The 21,942-nt window shown below is 48.3% G+C and overlaps 1 protein-coding gene across 3 annotated transcripts in view; it reads left to right on the top strand.

Annotated features, from left to right (window-relative positions):
• The window catches only part of CORO2A (coronin 2A), a 53,740-nt gene that overhangs the window by 18,493 nt on the left and 13,305 nt on the right, over positions 1 to 21,942 (top strand). For all 3 annotated transcript variants that reach the window (XM_060609219.3, XM_060609221.3, XM_060609222.3), the window contains exon 2: positions 9,336 to 9,536. In XM_060609219.3, the coding sequence (XP_060465202.2) occupies positions 9,336 to 9,536 (201 nt within the window). The remainder of the gene's footprint in view (positions 1 to 9,335; positions 9,537 to 21,942) is intronic.

Below are 21,942 nucleotides of genomic sequence, written 5' to 3'. Positions count from 1 at the left end.
GCCATTATCTCATTTAATCCTTGGCAAGACTCTGAGGTAGATATTAGGGTACCCTTTTACAGATGCGGATGCTGAGGCCCAGAGACAAGTGGAGGTCCAGGATTTCAACCTGATTCTTCTCTTTTCCTGCCCTGGGCAGCCTCACAGGAGAGAGAGCGCTCCTCCCTGGTGGTGGTACTATTTGAACTGGGCCCAGGAAGTGGGAGTGAGAGGAAGGGCATCCTAGGAGCCCAGCTAAGTGCCAACCATGCGCTTACCTGGGCTGATTAAGTTCGAGGCAGAGCGAAGGGGGCATGATCAAAAATGGCATGTCTGGGAAAACACTATGCTTTGAGGGGAGAGCAGATAAACCAGTTTGGCTAAAGGGTGAGTCTGTGGAGATGAGGAGAAGCAAGCAGATGTGGAGATGAGGGGAGGCAGTGGAGGCAGAATGTGGGGCCCCACAACCCTAGTCCAGCAGAGAGCTTTCTCCTAAGGACAGAGAGGACCTAAGGTGGGCCTTAGGGGAAATGACAGTGTCAGAGTGAGGGCAGGAAAGGAGCCCTGGGCTGGGGTGGGGGAGAAATGGAGTCGCCCAGAGAAAAGGCTGCCCATGCTTTGCGAGGCTTGAGGGAGGGGGAGAACAGCTGGGGGCCGTGGGGCAGGGGAGGTGAGGCCATTTCAGGAGGTGCCAGGGACCTGGCTCTGGGGAGTGTCAGCTGTCAGGAGGAGGGGCTCCTTCGGGCCTAATCTTATCAGGAGGAGAGAGGCATTTTCTTGGTTCTCTCTCTGACTCAATCTGTATTTCCTGGGGCCTGTGGGGAGCCGTCCGTGCTGGACTAGAAGGACCGGAGACCTGGAGGAAGGGAGATGGGGGCAGAGGAGGGTACACATGGCAGAGAGAACGTGGAGGTAGGACTGTTTTTACTTCTAGCTGCAGGAACCTCTGCCTTCACTGCTGAAACGACCCCGGAGGAAGTCTGGTGGGGGGTTGCCCTGAAGCGGTGTCCCCAGTATCCTGTGTGGCCTATGTTAATGGAGAGAACCAAGGGCTGCCCCTGTCTTCCCTTCCACCCCCACCGAGAGCCTCCCCCCCTCCCCCACCCGCCACCTCAGCAAGCGGCTGAGCTAGGCGGCTGGTTTCCACCCCAAGAGTCCTGCCACAGAGACGCACACATACACTCGTCGGGTTCTTCTTGACCAAGATGGATTATTGGTTAGCTTTTCATGGGTGCTTGTCTGTTCCCTCCATCAACGTGGTGAGCACTGGGGATGAGAACTCTATGCCTCGCGTCTGTTTTGCACTTTCTGGTTTGGGATTTTTACTTAGATCCCCCAAATGTTGGGCCTTCAACACGTACCTCTCACATACTAAATCAAATCTTAGTGTCCTGTAAACATTGGGACCACAACAGTATTTTTTTTTAATGTTTATCTATTTATTCTTTAGAGAGGTGGGGGAAGGGAGAGAGAGAGAGAGAGAGGGCTCCAGGCTCTGTGCTGTCAGCACAGAGTCCTATGCGGGGCTCAGACCCATGAACGGCGAGATCATGACCTGAGCTGAAGTCGGACGCTCAATTGGCTGAGCCACCCAGGCGCCCCAAGGGACCACAACAGTCTTAACAGCAAACGTGTAGAGCACTCAGTACGCACCCAGCATCACTCCATGCGCTGTGTGGATTCTCTCATTTAATCGTCTGGACAGCCCTGTGAAAGAGTGTGGATCCAGGCCTAAACAGCTTGGCTTCAAATTCCAGCTCAGCCGCCTGCTAGCTGTGTGATTTTGGACAAGTTGCTTTGCCTCTCTGAGCCCCCAGTTGTCTCATCTGTAAAAATGGGGGGATAATAGTACTTGCCATGAGGATTAAGTTAGTACGTAGAACATACTTCATACATAGTAAGCAAGTAAGTAAGTTAACTATTATCTATTACTGTGCCTGATTTTACTGGTGAGGAAATAGATACATTAAGTTAGCCTGCCCAAAGTCACACAGGTGTGGTGTACATGATCTGTCAATATACTGTTAATTGAGTACCCAGTAGCCACATGTGGCTATTGAGCAGTTGAAATGTTGGTAATGTGATTGAGGAGGTGCATTTTATATTTTTTTGTGTGTTTATTTATTTTTGATAGAGAGAGCTGAGCATGAGCAGGGGAGGGGCAGAGAGAGAGAGAGGGAGACACAGAATCGGAAGGAGGCTCCAGGCTCTGAACTGTCAGCACAGAGCCCAATGCGGGGCTGGAACTCACGAACTGTGAGATCATGACCTGAGTGGAAGTCGGACGCTTAACCCACTGAACCACCCAGGCGCCCCTCTTTTAATCATTTTGACTTTAATTTAGAAGCCACGAGACCCCCGTGTTGGACAGAACTGGTGCAGAGGTCCCACACCCAGTGATCCGATGTAAATGATTCTCATGTGCATTTGAGGTCACAGTCCACAGCCCTGTGCTTTACCAGTTTAAGATCGTGCCGTGTCCTGTCTTCCTGCTCTCAGCCATTTCCTCAAGAGGTGTAAACATGTGGAGAGCAGTGACAGAACTGCCCAGCCCTCGCTGCCCCATCTCAATCCCAACACGGGGCCTGGCCCAGAATAAGCACTAAGCCAATAGCGAGTGGAGATTGCTGATTGAATTAAGCCAGGTTCACCTCCCTTTACAAACCTCGTATTTTTCTGCTTTGAAGTGTTCTATGCTCTGGTTCAGGATGTTGGGCTCTTTAGGAAATTGGTTCTAGAGGCTTCTCTTCCACACAGCAAATTGCCAGAGTCAAGGTTATGAGTGACTTAGAATAGAATCATTGCATGTGGGACACCTGGGTGGCTCAGTTGCTTAAGCATCGGACTCTTGATCTCAGCTCAGGCCTTGCTCTCGGGGTCCGTAAGTTCAAACCCCACATCGGGCTCCACACTGGACATCGAGCCTACTTAAAAAAAAAGAAAAATCATCGCATGTGAATCAGATAATGGTTCTCTGGAGATCTCTGTGGTTGGTGGGGGATGGGGGTGACCAACTTGTCCCCATTTGCCTGGGACTTTCCTTATTTTAGCACTGAAAGTCCTGCATTGGGAATATGCCCCTGTCCCATACCCTACACCTTAGGCAAACCAGGACAGGGGGTCCCCCAAGTTCTGTGGAGAGCAACAAGGCCTCTTCTTGCTCTGAAGAAAGGGAAGAAAACTAAGCCTGCGAAGTGAGACCCTGAGGCTCCACGTCCCTGCATCCCAGCCTTTCACTGCAGACCCTGTTACTGGCCTGTGGAAGACGAAAATAGACACTTTGTGCCAAGGAGTGACAAGTACAACAGGGCGTGGCCTCAGACAAGCAGAAATGACTGTGGATAAAATTCTCACTAGCAGGAAGTCGCCAAGACCTGTGGTTTCTTCTTTCTGCCTGGTGGGAAGGACGCCTCCAGGTGAATGGCTGGTTAAGCAGAGACCTATGTCAGCCACAGGGGCCTTGACCTCAGCTGGGCCTTGTTTCCAGAACCAGATATCCCACTTCTGGGGTGGGTCACAGGCCCTGATAAGGATTCAGGACAAAAGAGAATGGTTTCCAGGCAAGTTTGGAGCCAAGGTCAGGATCAGGACAAGCCCTATGATGGGTAATAGTTGGTCAAAGATTGGAGTCAAGATGAGGGACCCGCCCATAATCAGCTGTGTGTTGTGTTAACTCTTGGTCTTTATAGATCACCTTCAAATAGAGTGTTCTTTACTCTTACAGTAATCTTTTCAGTTTTTAAACCGAAGAAACTGTGGTTCTAATTCCCCTCTATTAACTGCACTGATATAAATATGGTGGTTTAGACCTTCTCCCAAGGCAATAGGGGGGCAGCTCACTGGCCACACGGTCAGGTTTTAAGAGAAAGAAAGTAAAACTCCAAATATTGGATGTGGAACCCCAAACTTACAAAGGGACAAGGGTAGCCAGCAGCACCAGACTCCTACCCACCTCCGACGGCTAAAACCAAATTAGATAATTTCATTCTTTCCCTGAGGCCAGGAACAGACAATTAATGAATAATCTATTATGCTGGTTCGTACCACACCCAATTTGGGTTTGGTTTCATTCACCCTGCAGCTTACCCTCGTCCTGTAATGATGCAGGGCTGGGCTGCGAAGACAGGCCTTTGGGGGCAGGCGGGACAGTCTCTGTCTGTGTGTGTCTCTCCATCTCTTTCTCTACACGTCAGAGAGGAGCATGTGGCAGGAAGAGGGACCCCTGGGTCAAGCCTTGGCTTCTGCTTCCCGCCTCCACTGCCCCTATTAATATGATCTTGGTCAAATCGCTTCCCTGGCACCTCAGTTTTGCCCTCATCAAATGAAACAACTATCTCCACTTACCTGCAGGAGAGCTGCAAGGGATGGGGCAGGGAGCAAGCCATTCCACTGTCAGGCATTAAGAAGTAAACTCAGTGGGACGTTAAACCCAGAGATGACTAAATCTTTTGGTAGAGGGGGCAGGGAATTCGGAGTCCACAAAGCCTAATCCCATGGCTAAACACGCATGGGATAGCAGCAGCAGCAGAAGTGATGCCACCCTTGCTTTGTGCCCCAGCGGGCTGGCCGGCCACACCTAAGAAGGCATGCTGCAACTTTGATGTGGGCCCAGCCTGGCACCAGGCAGGATGGGACTGGTGGCATGGGATAAATCTGGCCCAGATCAGCCGTTCTGGCCCAGCCCATGGGTGAGGGCCCTTGCAGTGCTGAGGGCCCGCTACAGGCTGCATTTCCAGGCAAGTGCCTGCTTGTGGGGGAAATGAGCAGGGGAAACTCTCGCTCTCTGAATTGCTGAGTCCTTAGATTCACGCATGCACAGATACACACATCCAGGCACAGATGCAATTGAATACCCAAAGAGACGCACACATGTGTGCACAGGAGTACGCGGGCACATAGGATGAACGCAGTGCTCATGCACAGACATGCACACCCAGTGCATACACATTTGCACAAAGTTCACCCACATATATGTGTGCACATGCCCATCCCGTGGGCACAGAGAGAGAGATGGCCTGCCTGGTTTGGCCCCATCCCCCACTTCTCTAAGTTTCCTTCCATGACAACAGATCTGGAAGAAACTTGGCAGTGGAGATAAGGTGCTGGGCGGGGTAGGGCGGGGTAGAGTGGGGAGAGGTGTTGGGGGCAGAGGGACAGAAGGTCGCTGACACAGAGTTTGTTTTCTGTCACTGTTTCACAGCCGCTGGCTTCATCAATGGAGGCAAACAGCCCTCTTTTCAAAAGGTGTCCACGTAGCTTCCTGAGCCATGTTTTAGTTAGTTTGTTTTTTTTTTAATTTTGGTGGGGAGGTGTGCAGAAGGAGAGAGAAAGAGAATCTTAAGTAGGTGACACGGGGCTTGAACTCATGACCGTGAGATCATAACCTGAGCTGAAATCAAGAGTCATATGCTCAACTTACTGAGCCACCCAGGCACCCCTGTTTTACTTTTCTGAAACGTGGGGGTGATAATGGTCATGATGTCTCCTCTTCTGGGCTGAGAATGGGTGTGAAGGAGATTTCCTCATCATGGTCGCTATCTGCAGGAACCTGGAGATGGAGGCTCTGGGGGCAGGACTGCGTCCCCGCCCCCAGCTCCACGGTTTACAAGCTGTGCACCCTTGGGTGGGTTACTTCCCTTCTCTGCCTCCACCTCCACATCTGTAATGGGGAGCAAAGTAGCACCTGCCTGTTAAATTCATGCTGGGAATGGCACCTGGCACATAGCAAGCACCCAAAAACTGTGAGTTGTCATTGCCCAGGAAGTGACTGAGCTGAAGGACAGTCATTGACCATGCCTCTTGAGGCCCCCTGACCCTGACTCTGGGCTGAGAGCCATCCCTCAGGTGTGGGGCCAAGCCCCAGGCTGTGAAGGGAGGGCACCAAGAATGGCCAGAGGGGCCAGGACTGATGCTAATGGTCAGTCATGTGGATTTCTGCAGCCGTGATGGACCCTCTCACCCGACAGCCCACAGCACTTGAGCCCAAAAGCTGGCTTATCTCCCCTGCTTGGTTTCTCACTGACATGTCTCCTCTTCTCTATCTCCTCTGCCCTGTTTCAGCCCAGGTGATCCTCACCTGTCACCTGTCCCACCCTTTCTTGCTCTCAGCAATCAAGAGAGTCCTCCTAAAAGTGAGCTCTGCTCGATCCCCTGTTTTAATCGCCTCAGCAACTCCTCATTGCCTTCAGAGTCTGAGTTCTTTTACATGGCTCCTGAGGTGATCTGGGTCCTGCCTCCTCGCCCATCTCTTTCCCGCAGGTTCCCGTGCCCCAGCCACACTAAGCACAGACAGCCATTTCCCAGTTTACCTTTCGTTGGGGCTGCATGGGGCAGTGTGTTAGTCAGGACAGTAGGCTCAGCTCTGGGACAAATGGCCCCACTTTCTAACTGGTTTGCTCTGCAGGTTTATTTCTCTGTCACGCTATGACAGAGTCAGGGACTTCGTTAGGGGGAGATCCTCTGTTCCACAGGACCCCTTGGGGACCCAGGATGATGGAAGCCACATCATGCAGAACATGTGGGCTTTTCATCCCTTCAACCAAGGACAAGAGTTCTGGAGGGTCACAGGCAGGTCTTCATGTTTCAGCCTGAAAGTGGCACACACCACTGCTGTCCCTGATCCATTGGTGCTAGAATCAGTTCCGTGACTGCCCAACAGCAAGGAGGTAGGGACGTGAAGGGAGCAATAGAATGTCTGATGAGCCCCACCACTGGCCACAGACGGGTGTCCCCCCCCCCGCCCCACCATGGCAGCTGCTGAAGGTGAGGCAGAGTTGGGAGGCACCTGGAGCTGAGCCTGCTGACGTGCCCCCCTACTTTTCTAACCCCAGCCCTGGCCCAAGGCAGTTCCTCCGCTGCCATCTAATTACCAAGACCCTAGGGACATCTCGGTCCTCGTGATTCTTTCTGTGAGGACCCCCAGGACTCATTTCCCTCAGGACCCCCTGCAGAGAAAAGCTGTGCTGCTCCTTAGCAAGTGGTGGCTGGCTAAATCTCTTTGTGATTCTGTTTCCCTTATCGAATTGGCCACTAGGAAGCTTGGAGCCGAGTCTGAAGTGCACCTGCACTGTGTGGAGGACCTGGCAACACACGTTCAGTAGCTTAACTACCTCCAAATATCAGGCGATCTCTGTGTCCCCGCATTTTCCCTTGTCCCCATTTCCTTGCCAAGGCTTTTCCATTTGCTCCTGTCTTGTGTGCTTTCCATTTCTATACAGCTTCTTACACCCTTTCTGGGATCAGATGGACATTAATTAGTCTGTCCCTGCGTTCTGTGCTGCTTCCTGTAGCTCTGGCAAATGCAGCTCCCAAAAGGAAAGTTAAAATGTCTGAGCTTCACAGGACAGACCTGTCCCGTGAGGCTGATGGGCTTCCCTGTAAAGAGTTTGGCTCATGGGTCAGACCCCTGATCACCGTGACCTCTTGAGGTCAACAGTCTAATCTTGTGGCTTTGAACTGAACACAGAGCAAGTGCCTTCTTTGGTCCTGACCCTGTGGGTGCCCAGCACACACATGCCTGCCCTTGGGAAGTTCCTAGGGCCTGGGGTGGGCAGAGCTCTGGGCTGGGCACTCCTGGAGCAGAGCGCCAGGCCTTTCTCTGAGGAGCCTGCAAGCAGCAGAGGAGATGAGACCTGACACCAGACTCAGGAATCAGAGCCAAGAGTGTCAAGAGCCCGAGGGCAGCAAGGAGACATGGCAGGTTGGGGTGAGAGAGAGGAGAGGAGAACCAGAGATCTGATGCTTGTGGTGTCGTGGAAGACTCCAGAGGAGGACGTGGGAGCTGGAGAAGGGAAGGTGGAGATATGGAGATGGGGAGACAGGGGATACGGGGTGGGGAAGGGCAGGCCAAGCAGAGGGGAAAGCAAGGGGGAGGGCCCAGAGGACTGGAAATGCAAAAGCAGGTTCAGGGAAGCTGGGGGTTCTTTATCTGGAAAGTACCCTTTAGAAGATGAGCAAGGAAAGTTGAATCTCAGAATATGGAGCAGAACCTCACCAGAAGGCCTTAAATGTTAGGCTGGGTTTGGCCTTGCTCCCGCAGGGCAGCAGTAAATCGGGAGCATCCAAGGGTGACCTCAGGAGGGTGGTGAGGAATACATCCAGGCTTGGTCCAGAAGGATCTCTCTGGCCTAGATGAGGAACGTGGACGAGAAGGCCCGGTGGGGTCAGAGACTGGGGTCAGGGGCTTGACCTGGGCAGCAGCAGGGCTGAGAGGCCACGTTGTGTCGTGTGTTTGGCCACTGATGAGGCCGAGACCCTCTTCTGCCATTCATGATCTAGCCCTGCTCACCCCTCTAGCTGTGTTCTCGTCACTCACATCATCCAGTTTACGTGTGTGTGTGTGTGTGTGTGTGTTTAACATCACCTTGCTAATCTTACTAAACCACATGTAGTTTCCCAAACATTCCATGTTTGCTTCTGTCTCTGGGCCTTTGCTTAGGCTGTTCCATCTGCCGGGCATATCTTCCCCCCACCTTACCACTGTCCTGTCAACATAGCCAACTCTTCCTCATCCTTCAAATCACAGCTCACATGTCACTTCCCCTGGGAAGCCTTCCCTGACTGCCATGTACAAATCTCCATTATTACCTAGAGTACACTGGGTCCCAGTGGCCCGGACTCCTGTAGGGGCCTCGCTCACAGGATTCTTCACTCCTGTAAGGATGGGCTCATGCTTATTCTCTCCAATCCCCAGTGCCAGGCACGGGGCCCAGTTGTCCAGTGGTGCTCAGTAGACAGAGTGAACAAATACAGGGCTGGATGAGGATCTGGAGAAGTTCAGGATGCCTGGATGATAATATTGGGAGTAATTACTACTGTAGATCAAGGGACCTTAATGTATCATGTAATTTAGTCCTCATGACAAGTCTATGAGACAGATGATTTTGTTATCCCCATTTTACATATTTCATTTATGAGGAAACTGAGAACTCAGACTTAAGTCACTTGCTCGCCCAGCTGGTAAGTGGCAGAGCTGGGATTGGAGCCCAGGCAGGCTGGCTCCAGAGGACACAGTGTGACCCACTTAGCTGGGCTGAGTGGCGTGGCACGGCTGGGGTGCCTGCTGAGATGGTGGAGAGGGGGGTAAGGTGGTGAGTTCTGTCTCTTGCGTTTCTGCCTTTTGTTCTTACGCTTGAAGAAATGACAAGCAAACAGGCCAGCGATAACCATACACCGTCTCACCAGATCCACAGAAGTAGCCACAATAACAGTCTGTTCGTTTGGTTGCCCTTCATAGCACATTGCCCACCTAGAACTGACCACTGTGCTGGTCGTGCCCTCTGAAGGTGAGCTCCCTGAGTGTCCCACCATCAGGGCAGCGAGCCTCATGCCCCTTTTGTCCTGTTTGTCTCCCGCAGATGTCATGGCATCCCCAGTACCGGAGCTCCAAGTTCCGCCATGTCTTTGGCAAACCAGCCAGCAAGGAGAATTGCTACGACTCGGTGCCCATCACCCACAGCGTCCACGACAATCACTTCTGCGCCGTGAACCCCCGTTTCATTGCAGTCGTGACCGAGTGCGCTGGTGGGGGAGCCTTCCTCGTCATTCCCTTGAACCAGGTAAGGCTGCCTGCTAAGCCCCAGGTCCCAGCAGCCCTCTGGAGGCTGTACAGACAGAGGGGAAGTAGAAAGAGCCTGGGTTCTGGTCTCTTATGTGGATTCGAATCCTAACCCTGCTTATTACCAGCCATGTGACCTTGAGTCGTTTCACTTCCTTGAGCTTTGGTTTCCTCATTGAGAAAAAAAATACCTATCCTGGGATTTCAGCTTCTAGCTGAAGCTACCTAGCTAGCTTCTAGCTACTCCTAGGACTACTCCCTCACTGCGAAATGATTCACTCCTGAATAAAATGTAATTTGTGATGCATTGCTGGGCTCACAAGATGTTGGGGAAATCTCCAAGGCCACCTCCCCTCCCCAGCAAAAAGAAACAAATCTTGAGCCAAAAAATCTAACTGGGAGAGGTAAGCAGTAAGCAAACAGAAAGAACAAGCTTATCCTGCCGGCACATGTTAACAGTATAGGTTAGACCATATGCAATTGCTGATACTTAATAGTTTTTTAACCCAGAAGTAGTAATTTTGTATAGCTTAACTTAATAGCAGACCTTGTCAGGATACCGAGCCTGAATCTTCTTAAGGCTGAACCTGCAAAAGAGCTAGAGAGATCCCGGTTGGTAGTGCCTCTGGCTCACAGCAGAGGCAGATAGGAAGTTTCTCCAGAGGAAGGCATCCCCGATGTGGACAGGACTCCTACAGAGTCAGATCAGGGAAATTTGTAATCTGAGATCACCAAGCATGTTGAGCCACCACGAGGGAGAGTCAGCTGAGACAACAAACTACAGACTTAGACCCCCCCACAAAGGACTTCAGAAATTAAAGTCATAAATACAAAATGGAATCTCATAGACCAGGTTTTCTGATCCCAGCGGAATTGAATTAGAAATCAACATCAAACGATACATTTTCAACTCCCATTCACTAGTATCTCACCAGGAGACCACAATGAGATACCACACAACCACAGAATTGGCAAAGATGTAAAAATCTAACAATAGGAAGTTGTGGCAAGGACATGGAACAGTGTAAACTCTCAGACACTTCTGGTGACAGTGTTAACTGTCACACGTGGTTTTTTGGGGGTTTTTTGGTGTGTTTTTTTGGTTTTTTGTCACATGTGTTTTGAAGCAAAACGTGACAGCTTCTAGTAAAGAGGAAAATACACATACGTTCTGACCCAGAGATTCCACTCCTTGGTATATCCCATGCAATGTGTTTACGTGCATCAGAACACAAATACAAGAATGTGCATAGGAGTGTTGTTAATATTATCACAAAACTGCAAAAACTCAAATGTCCAAGAATTGAATAAATAAATGATAATATCTCCATAATACGGAATCTGCACAGTCATGAAAAGAAACAAAGTATACATACTTACATACCACGACATGGATGAATCTTAATGACAATTTTGAGGAAAAGAAACCAAACAAATTACAAGCGATCTCGCTCTCTTTACCTAAAGATAGATACAGACTAAATTAAATTCTACCTGAAGGGATGTATTAGTAAGTAGAACAATTTTAAGGAAGAGCAAGCAAAGGACTGTCATGAAATCCAGGACGATTGTCACTCCCTGAGGGAGGGGAGTAGTTATGATTGGAGAATATCCATGGAAGGGGGGCGTCTTCTTTGTGTGCTGATAGTTCATGTCTTAACCTGAGAAGATGGCAGATGTATGGGTAATTTATTTTCCAGCAATTCATTAAGCTGAACACTTGCATTTCATGCCTTTTTTTATATGCTATATTTTATACAAACACATACATAAGGATGATACGATGTTCATGTGGTTTTACGGGCAGTTTCTATATAACTTCCAAGGAACTGATTATTCCAATATTTTGCAAACACTTCTAGAGAGAAGAAAAAGAGGGACTTCTCCCCTCCTTGTTCTATGAGCCAATGTAACTTTGATTCCAAAACCAGATAAGGAGAAAACAAGAAAGGAAAATGACAGCGCAGTCTCACTCAAGATGTATGCAGAATGGCTAGCAAACAAAATCCAGCAGTGAATTTAAAAAAGGATGCATTCTAACCAAGCTGGATTTATTCCAGAAACTAAGGACAGTTTAATATTAATAAATCTAGAAATGTAAATCATTACATTAACAAATGAAGGGAGAAAGCCATACAGTCATCTCCATAAATGCAGAAAAATCATTTGATAAAGCTCAGTACCCATTCATGATATAAATTCTTAGCAAATTGGGAAAAGAGCATTTCACTAACATAAACAGGATTTTTAAAAACCTTTTATTTAGATTCACCCGTTGCTAACATTCTGCCAGGGTTACTTTTTATCTCTTTTATATCTTTCTCTCCATATGTGTATGTATAGAAATTTTATGTCTGGACCAGTTGGGGTCTGGTCCCCCAATTCAGGACCATTCATTGTATTTTGTTGTCATGTGTCTTAGCCTACTTCATTTCATGATGCTAACATTTTTAAGCAGGTAAAGGACAGCTATTTTGTAGAACATTTTAAAATTTGGATTTTTGAAATTGTTTTCTCATGATTAGATTTATATCATACATTTTGGGTAAGAATATTAAACAAATGGTGTTGAATCCTCAGTTCATATGTCTTGTGACACATGTTGTCAGTTTGTCCCATTATTGGTGATATCAGTGATATTTGATCTCTTTGTTAATATGCAAACATTCATAAAGATGGAATGTTAGAAACATCCCTTTAAAATCAATAGTGAGTTAAAGGTCCTGGCCTGCACAGTAAAGCTAAAAAATAAGTTAAGGTAGAAGGATTGAAATGGAAGACATAAAATCACTCTTCTTTATAGGTATGATTGCCTACATAGAAACCCAAAAGAATATATGGTCAAATTATTAGAAAAATAATAAGGGTTTTTGGAAGGTGGCTGGATACAAAAAAATCAGAATACAAAAATGAATTGCATTTTTATATACTAAGAACACTTACAATATGTAAACATTTGCAGTGCAATAAAAGAAGTTTGGATATATAGGAATGAACAAACAAAAGGAGGAAAATACAGAGCATTATTGAAAAACTAGTATTAAAGATCACCTAAATAAATGGAAATGTATACCATGTTCATGAATGGCCTCTCTTTCTCCCTCTCCCAAATCTCCAAGGCATTCTTCTTTTTTGGATGTAGTCTGCAGCATATTCCTTTCTTAGGATACCACACCCTGATTACTTAGAATTAGAGTTATTTGTGTTCTTCTGCTAGTACCTCCTAATGCACTTGGAATGGGGGGAGCGGAGAATGACTACTGTGTTGACCTAAATATCACATGTTGGGCATGCAGTTGGTGCTCATAAATTTTCATTGATTGAACAAATTACCCCATGATTGTTCATCTAAATAAATAGGGAGGGTGTCATTGGCAAAAGGAATGGCATCAGCAAAGGCACAGAGGTGGGACTGTACATGGAATGACCAGATGATAATGCAGAGAACAGTCTGGCCAGAACAAATGAACAGTCTGTGTTGAAGGGGAGGAAGGGAAGTACCCTGGGGACGTGGATGGGGCCAGATTAGAAGGGCCTTGAATGCCAGGATGAGAAGTGTGAACTGTATTCTAGAGCTGAAATTTTTCATGCTGGGGAGGGACAAGTATAAAATGGGATTTATGGAAAGACTTAAAGGTCAGAGCTCAAAGGTCTCCTAGGGATGACCCATTTAACCACTTGTTTTTCTCAAGCTCTGGGTGCTTTTAAAAGGCTCTATCCAGGGGCACCTGGGTGGCTCAGTTGGTTAAGCATCCAACTCCCTCTCAGGTCATGATCTTGTGGCTTGTGAGTTCAAGCCCCATGTCAGGCTCTGTGCTGACAGCTCAGAGAGCCTGGAGCCTGCTTTGGACTCTGTGTCTCCCTCTCTCTATGCCCCTTCCCCACTCACACTCTGTCTCTCTCTGTCTCTCAAAAATAAATAAACATTGAAAAACGTTTTTTTTTTTAAGATTCTACCCACTAAACAGACTCTATATTAATGTGTTTTTCAGATTTTTATTGCTCGGTCTTTTTCAGAAATGTCTGTTTCTTTTTTTAATGTTTTATTTATTTATTTTTGAGAGAGACAGAGACAGAGAGGGTGAGCACGCTAGTGGGGGAGGGGCAGAGAGAGAGAATCCCCAAAGAGAAAGAATCCCCAGCAGGCTCCGCACTTGTCATCACAGAGCCCGACATGGGACTCAAACCCACAAACCATGAGATCATGACCTGAGCCAAAATCAAGAGTCAGATGCTTAACTAACTGAGCCACGCACCCCCAGAACTAAATTTCTAACTCAGTGAACTACTGAGTATAAGTAGGTACTAACAACTGATTTAAGAAAATAAGTTGGTATGATGTGTTGGAGTGTTACCTGGGTGGGGAGGGTGGACCTGGTTTAGAAAGATAGGATGATCAGAGAAGGTCTTTCTGGAGAGGCAACATTTGAGCAGAGAGCCACCTGAAACTCTAGAAGTGGGGTATTCAGGCAGAGTGAATAGCAAGTGCAAAGGCCCTGGGGTGGAAATGGGTTTGGTGTGGGCTCTGGCTTTGGTGTGTTTGAGACACAAACTGGTACAGTGTCACAGGGGCAAGAGCAATGGGAGGTAAGGTCAGAGAGGGGAGCAGCGTCTGGACTGTGAAGGCCTTGGGGACCAGGGCAGGAGTCTGCCTATTCTGAGTCCAGTGAGAAGCCACTGGAGAGTTGAAACCCACTTGTCCTGTACAGCCTGATCCTGGGTAAAATGTGTGATTCCTTTTGGCCTTTTTGAAATATCGTAAATAGCCCAAGGACACATGTTAATTGCTTTTATCACAGACTCTTAGGAATCCAAGCACAACAGGAGGTGGAAGCCACTAATCAGAGCTCACACCTGAGTGTCACAACACAGACTCTGATTCCACGGGTCAGAAGTGGGGCTGGGGAATTTGCGTTCCAACAAGCTCCAGAGTTGCCAGATAAAACACAGAATGCCCAGTTAAACTTGAATCTCTCTCTCTCTTTCTTTTTTTAGAGAGAGAGAGAGAGAGGGAGAAAGAGCGAGCGCGCGTGTGCACCCTTGCATGAGTGGGGGAGGGGCAGAGGGAGAGGGAGAGAGAGAATCTCAAGCAGGCTATGTGCCCAGTGCAGAACCCCACACAGGCCTCGATCTCATGACCTAAGCTGAAATCAAGAGTCAGCTGCTTAACTGACTGAGCCACCCAGGGGCCCCAAAACTTGAATTTCAAATAAACACCGAATAACTTTTTTTTGCTTATTTTTTTCCTTTTTGATTAAACTTTTTTGTTTTGAGATCACTGTAGATTCCACATGCAGTTTTAAGAATAACATAGAGATTCTGTGAACCCTTTACCCAGTTTCCCCCGAAGGTAACATCTTGCAAGACTAGAGTACAATATCAAAACCAAGATATTGACATAGGTACAGTCTAGATACAGAACATTGCCACCACCACAAAGATCCCTACTGTTGCTCTAGCCACTTCCCTCCACCCCCACTCTCTCTATAACCCCTGACAACCACTAATCTGTTCTCTGATTTCTTTTTTTTTTTAATGTTTATTTATTTTTGAGAGAGAAAGAGTGTGAGCAGGCGAGGGGCAGAGAAGAGAGGGAGACACAGAATCCAAAGTAGGGTCCAGGCTCCAAGCTGTCAGCACAGAGCCCGACTCAGGGCTCGAACTCACGAATGATGAGATCATAGCCTGAGCCGAAATCAGAAGCTCATGTTCTCTGTTTCTATCCTTGGGCCATTTTATGTATGTATGTATGTATGTATGTATGTATGTATGTATAATATGAAATTTATTCTCAAATTGGTTTCCATACAACACCCAGTGCTCATCCCAACAGGTGCCCTCCTCAATGCCCATCACCCACCCTCCCCTCCCTCCCACCCCCATCAACCCTCAGTTTGTTCTCAGTTTTTAAGTCTCTTATGGTTTGGCTCACTCCCTCTCTTTTTTTTTTCTTCCTTCCCCTCCCCCATGGTCTTGTGTTAAATTTCTCAGGATCCACATAAGAGTGAAAACATATAGTATCTGTCTTTCTCTGCCTGACTTATTTCACTTAGCATAACACTCTCCAGTTCCATCCACGTTGCTACAAAAGGCCGTATTTCACTCTTTCTCATTGCCAAGTAGTATTCCATTGTGTATATAAACCACAATTTCTTTATCCATTCATCAGTTGATAGACATTTAGGCTCTTTCCATAATTTGGCCATTGTTGAGAGTGCTGCTATAAACATTGGGGTACAAGTGCCCCTATGCATCAGTACTCCTGTACCCCTTGGGTAAATTCCTAGCAGTGCTATTGCCGGGTCATAGGGTAGATCTATTTTTAATTTCCTGAGGAACCTCCACACTGTTTTCCAGTGTGGCTGCACCAGTTTGCATTCCACCAACAGTGCAAGAGGGTTCCTGTTTCTCCATATCCTCTCCAGCATCTGTAGTCTCCTGATTCGTTCATTTTAGCCACTCTGACTGGTGTGAGGTGATATCTGAGTGTGGTTTTGATTTGTATTTCCCTGATGAGGAGCGACATAGAGCATCTTTTCATGTGCCTGTTGGCCATCCGGATGTCTTCTTTACAGAAGCGTCTATTCATGTTTTCTGTATCCTTGGGCCATTTTAAGAATGTCACATAGATGGAACCATACAGTATGTAACGTTTTGGGCTTAGCTTTGGTCACTCCAGAGTTATTTCCTAGAAATCCATCCAGGTTGTTGCATGGATCAATTGCTCACTCTTTTCCATTGATGAGTAATGTTCTGTGGTGTGGGTGCACGCCATTTGTTTAACCAGACACCCATTGAAAGCCACCGAGAGTGTTTCCAATTTGGGGCTTTAGGCATATATAGATTTCTGTATGAAGATAAGTCTCCGTTTCTCTGGGTAAATGCCCACGAGTGCAGTCGCTAGGTCCTCAAGTAGCTTTACATGTTTGGGTTTGTAAGAAACTGCCAAGGTATTTTTTAGTACAAATGAAATATTGCACAGAGCATACTTATACTGAAAACTTTTTTGTCATTTATCTGAAATTTAAATATCCCTGGGCATCCTGTATTTTTATGCATCAATTCTGACATCCATACTCGCAGGTGATGCTGACGCTGCTGGTTTACAAACTACATTTTCAGTCGCTAGTCTCTAATCTAGTTCTTTTTGTAATTATGAAAGAATTTCAAACACAAGAGTAGATAAAAACAATAGTATGACTCTTCTTACCCAGATTCTAGAATTTTAAAGACTTTGCTCATCTTGCTTCGTCCATGTTTTTTTTTTTCCCCTGAGGTATTTTAAACCAAATCCTGGACATTTTGTCGTTTTACCCCTATAAGTTTCAGCATGCAATTCTAAAACCTAGAGACATTTTTTGACATAACCGCAGTGCCAGGATTTGCAGCATTGACAGTATCTTCTGTGTCACCTTATTCCCAGTGCATGTGGATACGTCCCTGATTGTCTTATAAGTGCCTCTTTGCGTTTGGTTCCTTTGAATCGGGGTCCAGAAAGATCCACGCATTGCATCCAGTTGATATTTTCTTAGGTAACCACAGGCAGCCTGCTCGAGTAGGACCAGAGGAGAGTGGGAGAGGACACGCATGCTGGGCCTTTGACGCAGCACTTCCAGACAGACAGGCCTGTAGGGCCCTTTTTCACGTGGTGACCAAGGACGGTGCTTATGCCGATCCCTTCCTTAACTCCTTCTGTAGGAAGTATTGCCCCATTGTACAGATGAGGATGCCGAGGCTCAGGGAGATGACTTCCCCAAGGACCCTGAACCCTGAGGGTAGGACTGGAATGTGGCCCAGACCTGGATGTGGCCACAGGGCCCTGTTCTTGCTTAATTCGTCTATGTGCTGCTTCTCAGCTTGGGCTCTGGTTTATATGGGCTGCTGGTCAGATACCAGGGATGACATCCCAGCCAGGCACAGAAAGGTGTCAGTAAACTAGAGCCATGAGAAGGAACAGAGGTACAAACTAGCTAATTATTTAATGGAGTGTATACAGGAGCATAAGTATCGGAAGGTGCCTGACCTCGCCACAGCGTCCTAGAATGTATTCTCAGATGGACTAGGCAGCCCCAGGTACTGGGTGATTCTGCAGGCAGGCTCCTTCCTCTCACTGTGACCCAGGGCAAGACTGTTTGGAGAGAGACTCTGGCAGTCTGGGCAACAAGGGCTGTGCTCAGGGAACAGGAAGGTGTGGAGACAGGCCCGCCCAGAGCCTGGGGACAGGCCAGGTTGGGCTCCTGAGCCTGGGGCCTGGCCTGCATCAAAGCCACCCCTGGGGGTGTGCAGGGTGGACTTTGCCATGAGGTGTGGTAGGTGGGGAGAACTGAAAACAAGGGCAGGCAGAACCTTGGGGATGGGCCCTGGGAGTGGACCAGATCAGAGGAGTCAGACTGACACTGTGGTGCCCGGGAGAAGGGGAGGGGCGCCTCGCTGCTGTGCCAGCAGAGGCCCCACTGATTCTCAAGCTTGTGTCTGACCCTGTCACTCCCCTGCTCGGTCCCCTCCCAGAGCTCCCCATTGCCTGCAGACGAATCCTGCCTTCCTCATCAGGCTTCTGTCTCTGTCCCAACCAACATGTTGAACCTCCAACCTTCTGTGGAACACATTTGTTCCCTCCACACTCAGATTCTCTTTCTAGAAATGTAGGGGGTGGGCTAGTATGGCATGTTGCTTCCTGTTTTGTTTGTTTTGTTTTGTTTTTGAAAGTCTCTTCCAGTTCCAGGGAGGTCCTCAGTGAGAGTCGTGCACAATGCCAACGATAACTACAGGGAGAGGGGGGCAAACGGCAGAGCAGGGAGTGAGAGGAAAGATTCCCAGTTCTCAGGGCTCTGCTGCAGACTGGCTCCGTGGCCCTTAGCACATGACTGTCAGCCTCTCTGCTCCCCGACTGCTGCACCTTAAATGGCGATTCTCCCCGGGGTGGTTGGGAGCTAAATCAAATGTGAGCGAAGCATGAAGCATGGGCCTGGCACATAAATGGCCCCCTAAATTATGGTTTCTAAAGAACAACATTTGCAAACCTATTCCTTACAGGCGTGGGAATGTGCTCGTTCAAGTTTACTCATTGGAATACGATCTAGGCATCACTTTATTCACGGAGGGCACCCTGACTCAGTCACCCATCAGTTGTGCAGGGAGAGAAGGGAGTCCCCTGTGGAACAGTTGGGACTCACACTGAGCGCATCCTTGGGCCCCTGAAACATTTTGAGTGACAGTAAAACTGGGTCACTGTGATTAGCTCTGACAAACTTACGCTGGTGAATTTACTGAGAGCCTACCATGTACCAGGCACTGTCTTAAAGTGCTTTACTTGTATGAGCTCATGTAATCACTCGCACCCTGGGAAGTCCTACTACTGTTGCCATTTTGTAGATGAGGAAACTGAGGCATAGACAGCTGAGGTCTCTTGCCCAGGGTCACATGGTTGTTAAGTGCCATAGCAGGGACTCAAACCCAGGAAGCCTGAGTCAGCGTGCCTGCCTAACCTCTTCTACACTATGCAGCCTACCTCCACCTCTACTCGTGCCTACCACCCCTGCCTCCCATGTCCACCCTGGGCTGTTGGAAGGGTTCCTGGAGGTCGTGACACTGTTGTGGGAATGGCCGCACCCTGTTGAGTGCTGGGCATTGTGGGGACGGCCGCACCGCTGTCCCATCCCAGCAGCTGAGGTCTGCCTGCCCCAGAGTGTCCTCTACCTGCCCAGCTCAGCCTTTCGGGTCCCACAGTTCCATCCACTCAGGGCCGCCCCACCGAGACTTGGAAGTGGCATCTCTCCGGGCTGAGCACCCAGCTTCTGCACCCAAGCCAGGGTTCCCTGCAGTCTGCGAGGAGGGCGGGTGTACCTCCCCTGATTTAGAGCTGCGTCCCCCATAAATCAGAGGCCTGGCCCTGGCTGACTGCTGGACTAGTGGACTGAAAGGCAGAAGTGGCCTCCTGATTCTAAATGTCCCTGTCATGACAGGGCTTTTAGCAGCTCGGTCAATAGCCCATCAGGCTGGCTAATAATGTCCATTAATGTCAGACCTCAGCATAAAACCCTGTTAGGCAGAGCAACCTGCTGGCCCCAGGGGAGAACGAGCCATCCCTTGTTCTCTGAGAAGGAAGAGAAGTTGTCTGGGGCTGGGGTCTCTGCTTTGGGAGGCCTGGGAGGAGTGCTGCCCCATCTGAGCCATGCCTGGCCCCCCAAGCACCTCCTGAGTCTGAGGCTCAGCTGAGCCTCCACAGTGGTCTGAATGGAGCTCCTGGGCAGCTTGCCTCCTGTCAGCCAAGGCCAGCCTGACAATCAGCTCTTCCCAGAAACCTTCAGGACAAAACTGTGGCAGGGCTCTGGGCCAGAGAGCAACTGGATGTGCCATAACGAAAGACCCAGCACTGTTCATGCCCTTTGACCCAGGAAATGAGCTAAGAGAAGGAAAGGCTGTGTGCACAAGTGGGGCAGGACACCGACTCAAAGAGGGCTGAGAGCCCTCAAGCACAGCAAGTACAGCACAGATACACCTGGGAGCCAGAGCCCTGGGCTGCAGCCCCACTCTGCCCTCCACATTCTCTGTGACCCTGAGCAAGTCCCTCCAGTTTGGGGCCAGCGAGAGAGCTGTAATCCATTAATGATGCCTGCCATGGGGGCAGGTAAGAGAGTTCGAAGTGTTTTTACTGGTCCTGGTCTCTGAGAGCCCTTCAAGATCTGCAGTTTTAGGGGTGCCTGGGTGGCTCAGTCGGCTGAGCGTCTGAGTCTTGATCTCAGCTCACGTGGTGATCTCATGATTTGTGAGTTTGAGCCCCACATTGGGCTTCTCCCTTAACAGCACTGATCCTGCTTGGAATTCTATCTCCCTCTCTCTCTGCCCTTCACCTGCTTCTCGCTCTTTCTCTCTCAAAATAAATAAATAAACTTAAAAAAAAAAAAGATTTGCAGTTTTATAACACATTTTTGGCCGATCCTGGAAGGACCCATCTTTTCAGAAAGTTTAGAGTTTTGTGTTAACAAATGTCTTTTGTTTATTGCAAAATCCACACTGTTTTATAGAAAGTTTGCAAAAATTTAAAAAAAGAAACACAGACGATAAAACTACCATTTATCCCACTGTCTACAAATAACCATGAATAACATTTTGGTGCCTTTCCTTCCAGTCTTTTTTCCCTCATTTTTTATACACACGTGGGTATGCATACACACATGTATACACATAATAACAGCTCCTCTTTTTTAAGCACTTACTCTAGGGCACCACTGTTCAGCTTTTCATGCACAATATTTCACTTTACCCTCATAACAGCCCTGTAAGGAAGAGATTATTATTATTCACATTTTACACATGAGGAAAAAAGGGCTTGCAAAATTTGAGCAGGTGCAGGACACGATCAGATTTTAATTTTTGAAAGCTCACCGACAACAGCGGGCAGAATGGCCTGGAGGCGAGGCAAGAGGTCGCTGGCCGGAGCGGTGGTCCTGTCAAGACCTGGGCAGGGCCCGTAGGGACACTTTCTCCCTCCAGGACACTGGCCCCAGGAGCAGGGGGCGTGCACCCCTCTTCTTGTTGAGAAGCCCAAATGGAACTCACACATCACTAACAAATGACACATGTCCAAGTTCTTTGCTTTTCTCTGTCTGAATATATATATGAGGGTATAATTTTCTTTTCCTAACCATTCGAGGATACATTACCTATACCTTTGACCTTTACCCCTAAATACTTGAGTGTTTCCTAAAAGTACGAATGTTCTCTTATATAACCATATCACGTTATCAACTTCACAAAGTTTAATATTGTAACAATACTTTAGTCTACCTTTCATGTTCCAATTTATCAAATAATGTCCTGTATAGAGTTCCCCCTCCAGTATGGGATCCAGTCAAGGGCGAGGTGTCTAATACCCTTTCCCGAGAGGTAAGAGCTGAACTGGGCAGAGTATGTCTGAAGGGGAGCCCAGGACCACTACCTCTGTTTGCAGAACTACTAAGATGCATGCATAAAGCCTCCATGAGCCAGGGTCTCAGCGTCTGTGTTCGCTAGTTTGCCAGAGTGACCCAGAAGCCCTGTGTCTTTTCCCATAGCAGCTGCAGTCTTATTAAGCCAGGTCCGAGATGCTTCTGCATCTTTGCTGGATCTCAACGAGGCAGGGTCTCAGTGGTTTCTACAGAGTTGGGGAGGTGAGGTTAGGAGAGGCGGTGGGTGTTCCTTGAGCCCACTCTGTTCTTGAAAGACCTTTTGTAAAGATCCTGAGAGCATTGATCCTGCGGGGTCAAATAGTACATCCTGTGCTCCCCAGCCCCTCGCATGGGGCCTGTCCCTACATATGTCATGTAGATTTGCTGAATGAATGGATGTAGGCCATTTTTCTTCTCAGCTGTCTCTACCTCGGGAACGGAAAACTGGACTGCAGAGCATTCTGGTGGGGGCGGGGGTGG

This window comes from Panthera onca, chromosome D4 (genome assembly GCF_046562875.1).
Source record: "Panthera onca isolate mPanOnc1 chromosome D4, mPanOnc1 haplotype 2, whole genome shotgun sequence".
Classification (NCBI taxonomy): domain Eukaryota; kingdom Metazoa; phylum Chordata; class Mammalia; order Carnivora; family Felidae; genus Panthera; species Panthera onca.
The sequence above is the reverse complement of the archived record's forward strand: the minus strand, read 5'-3'. Positions and strand labels throughout refer to the sequence as shown.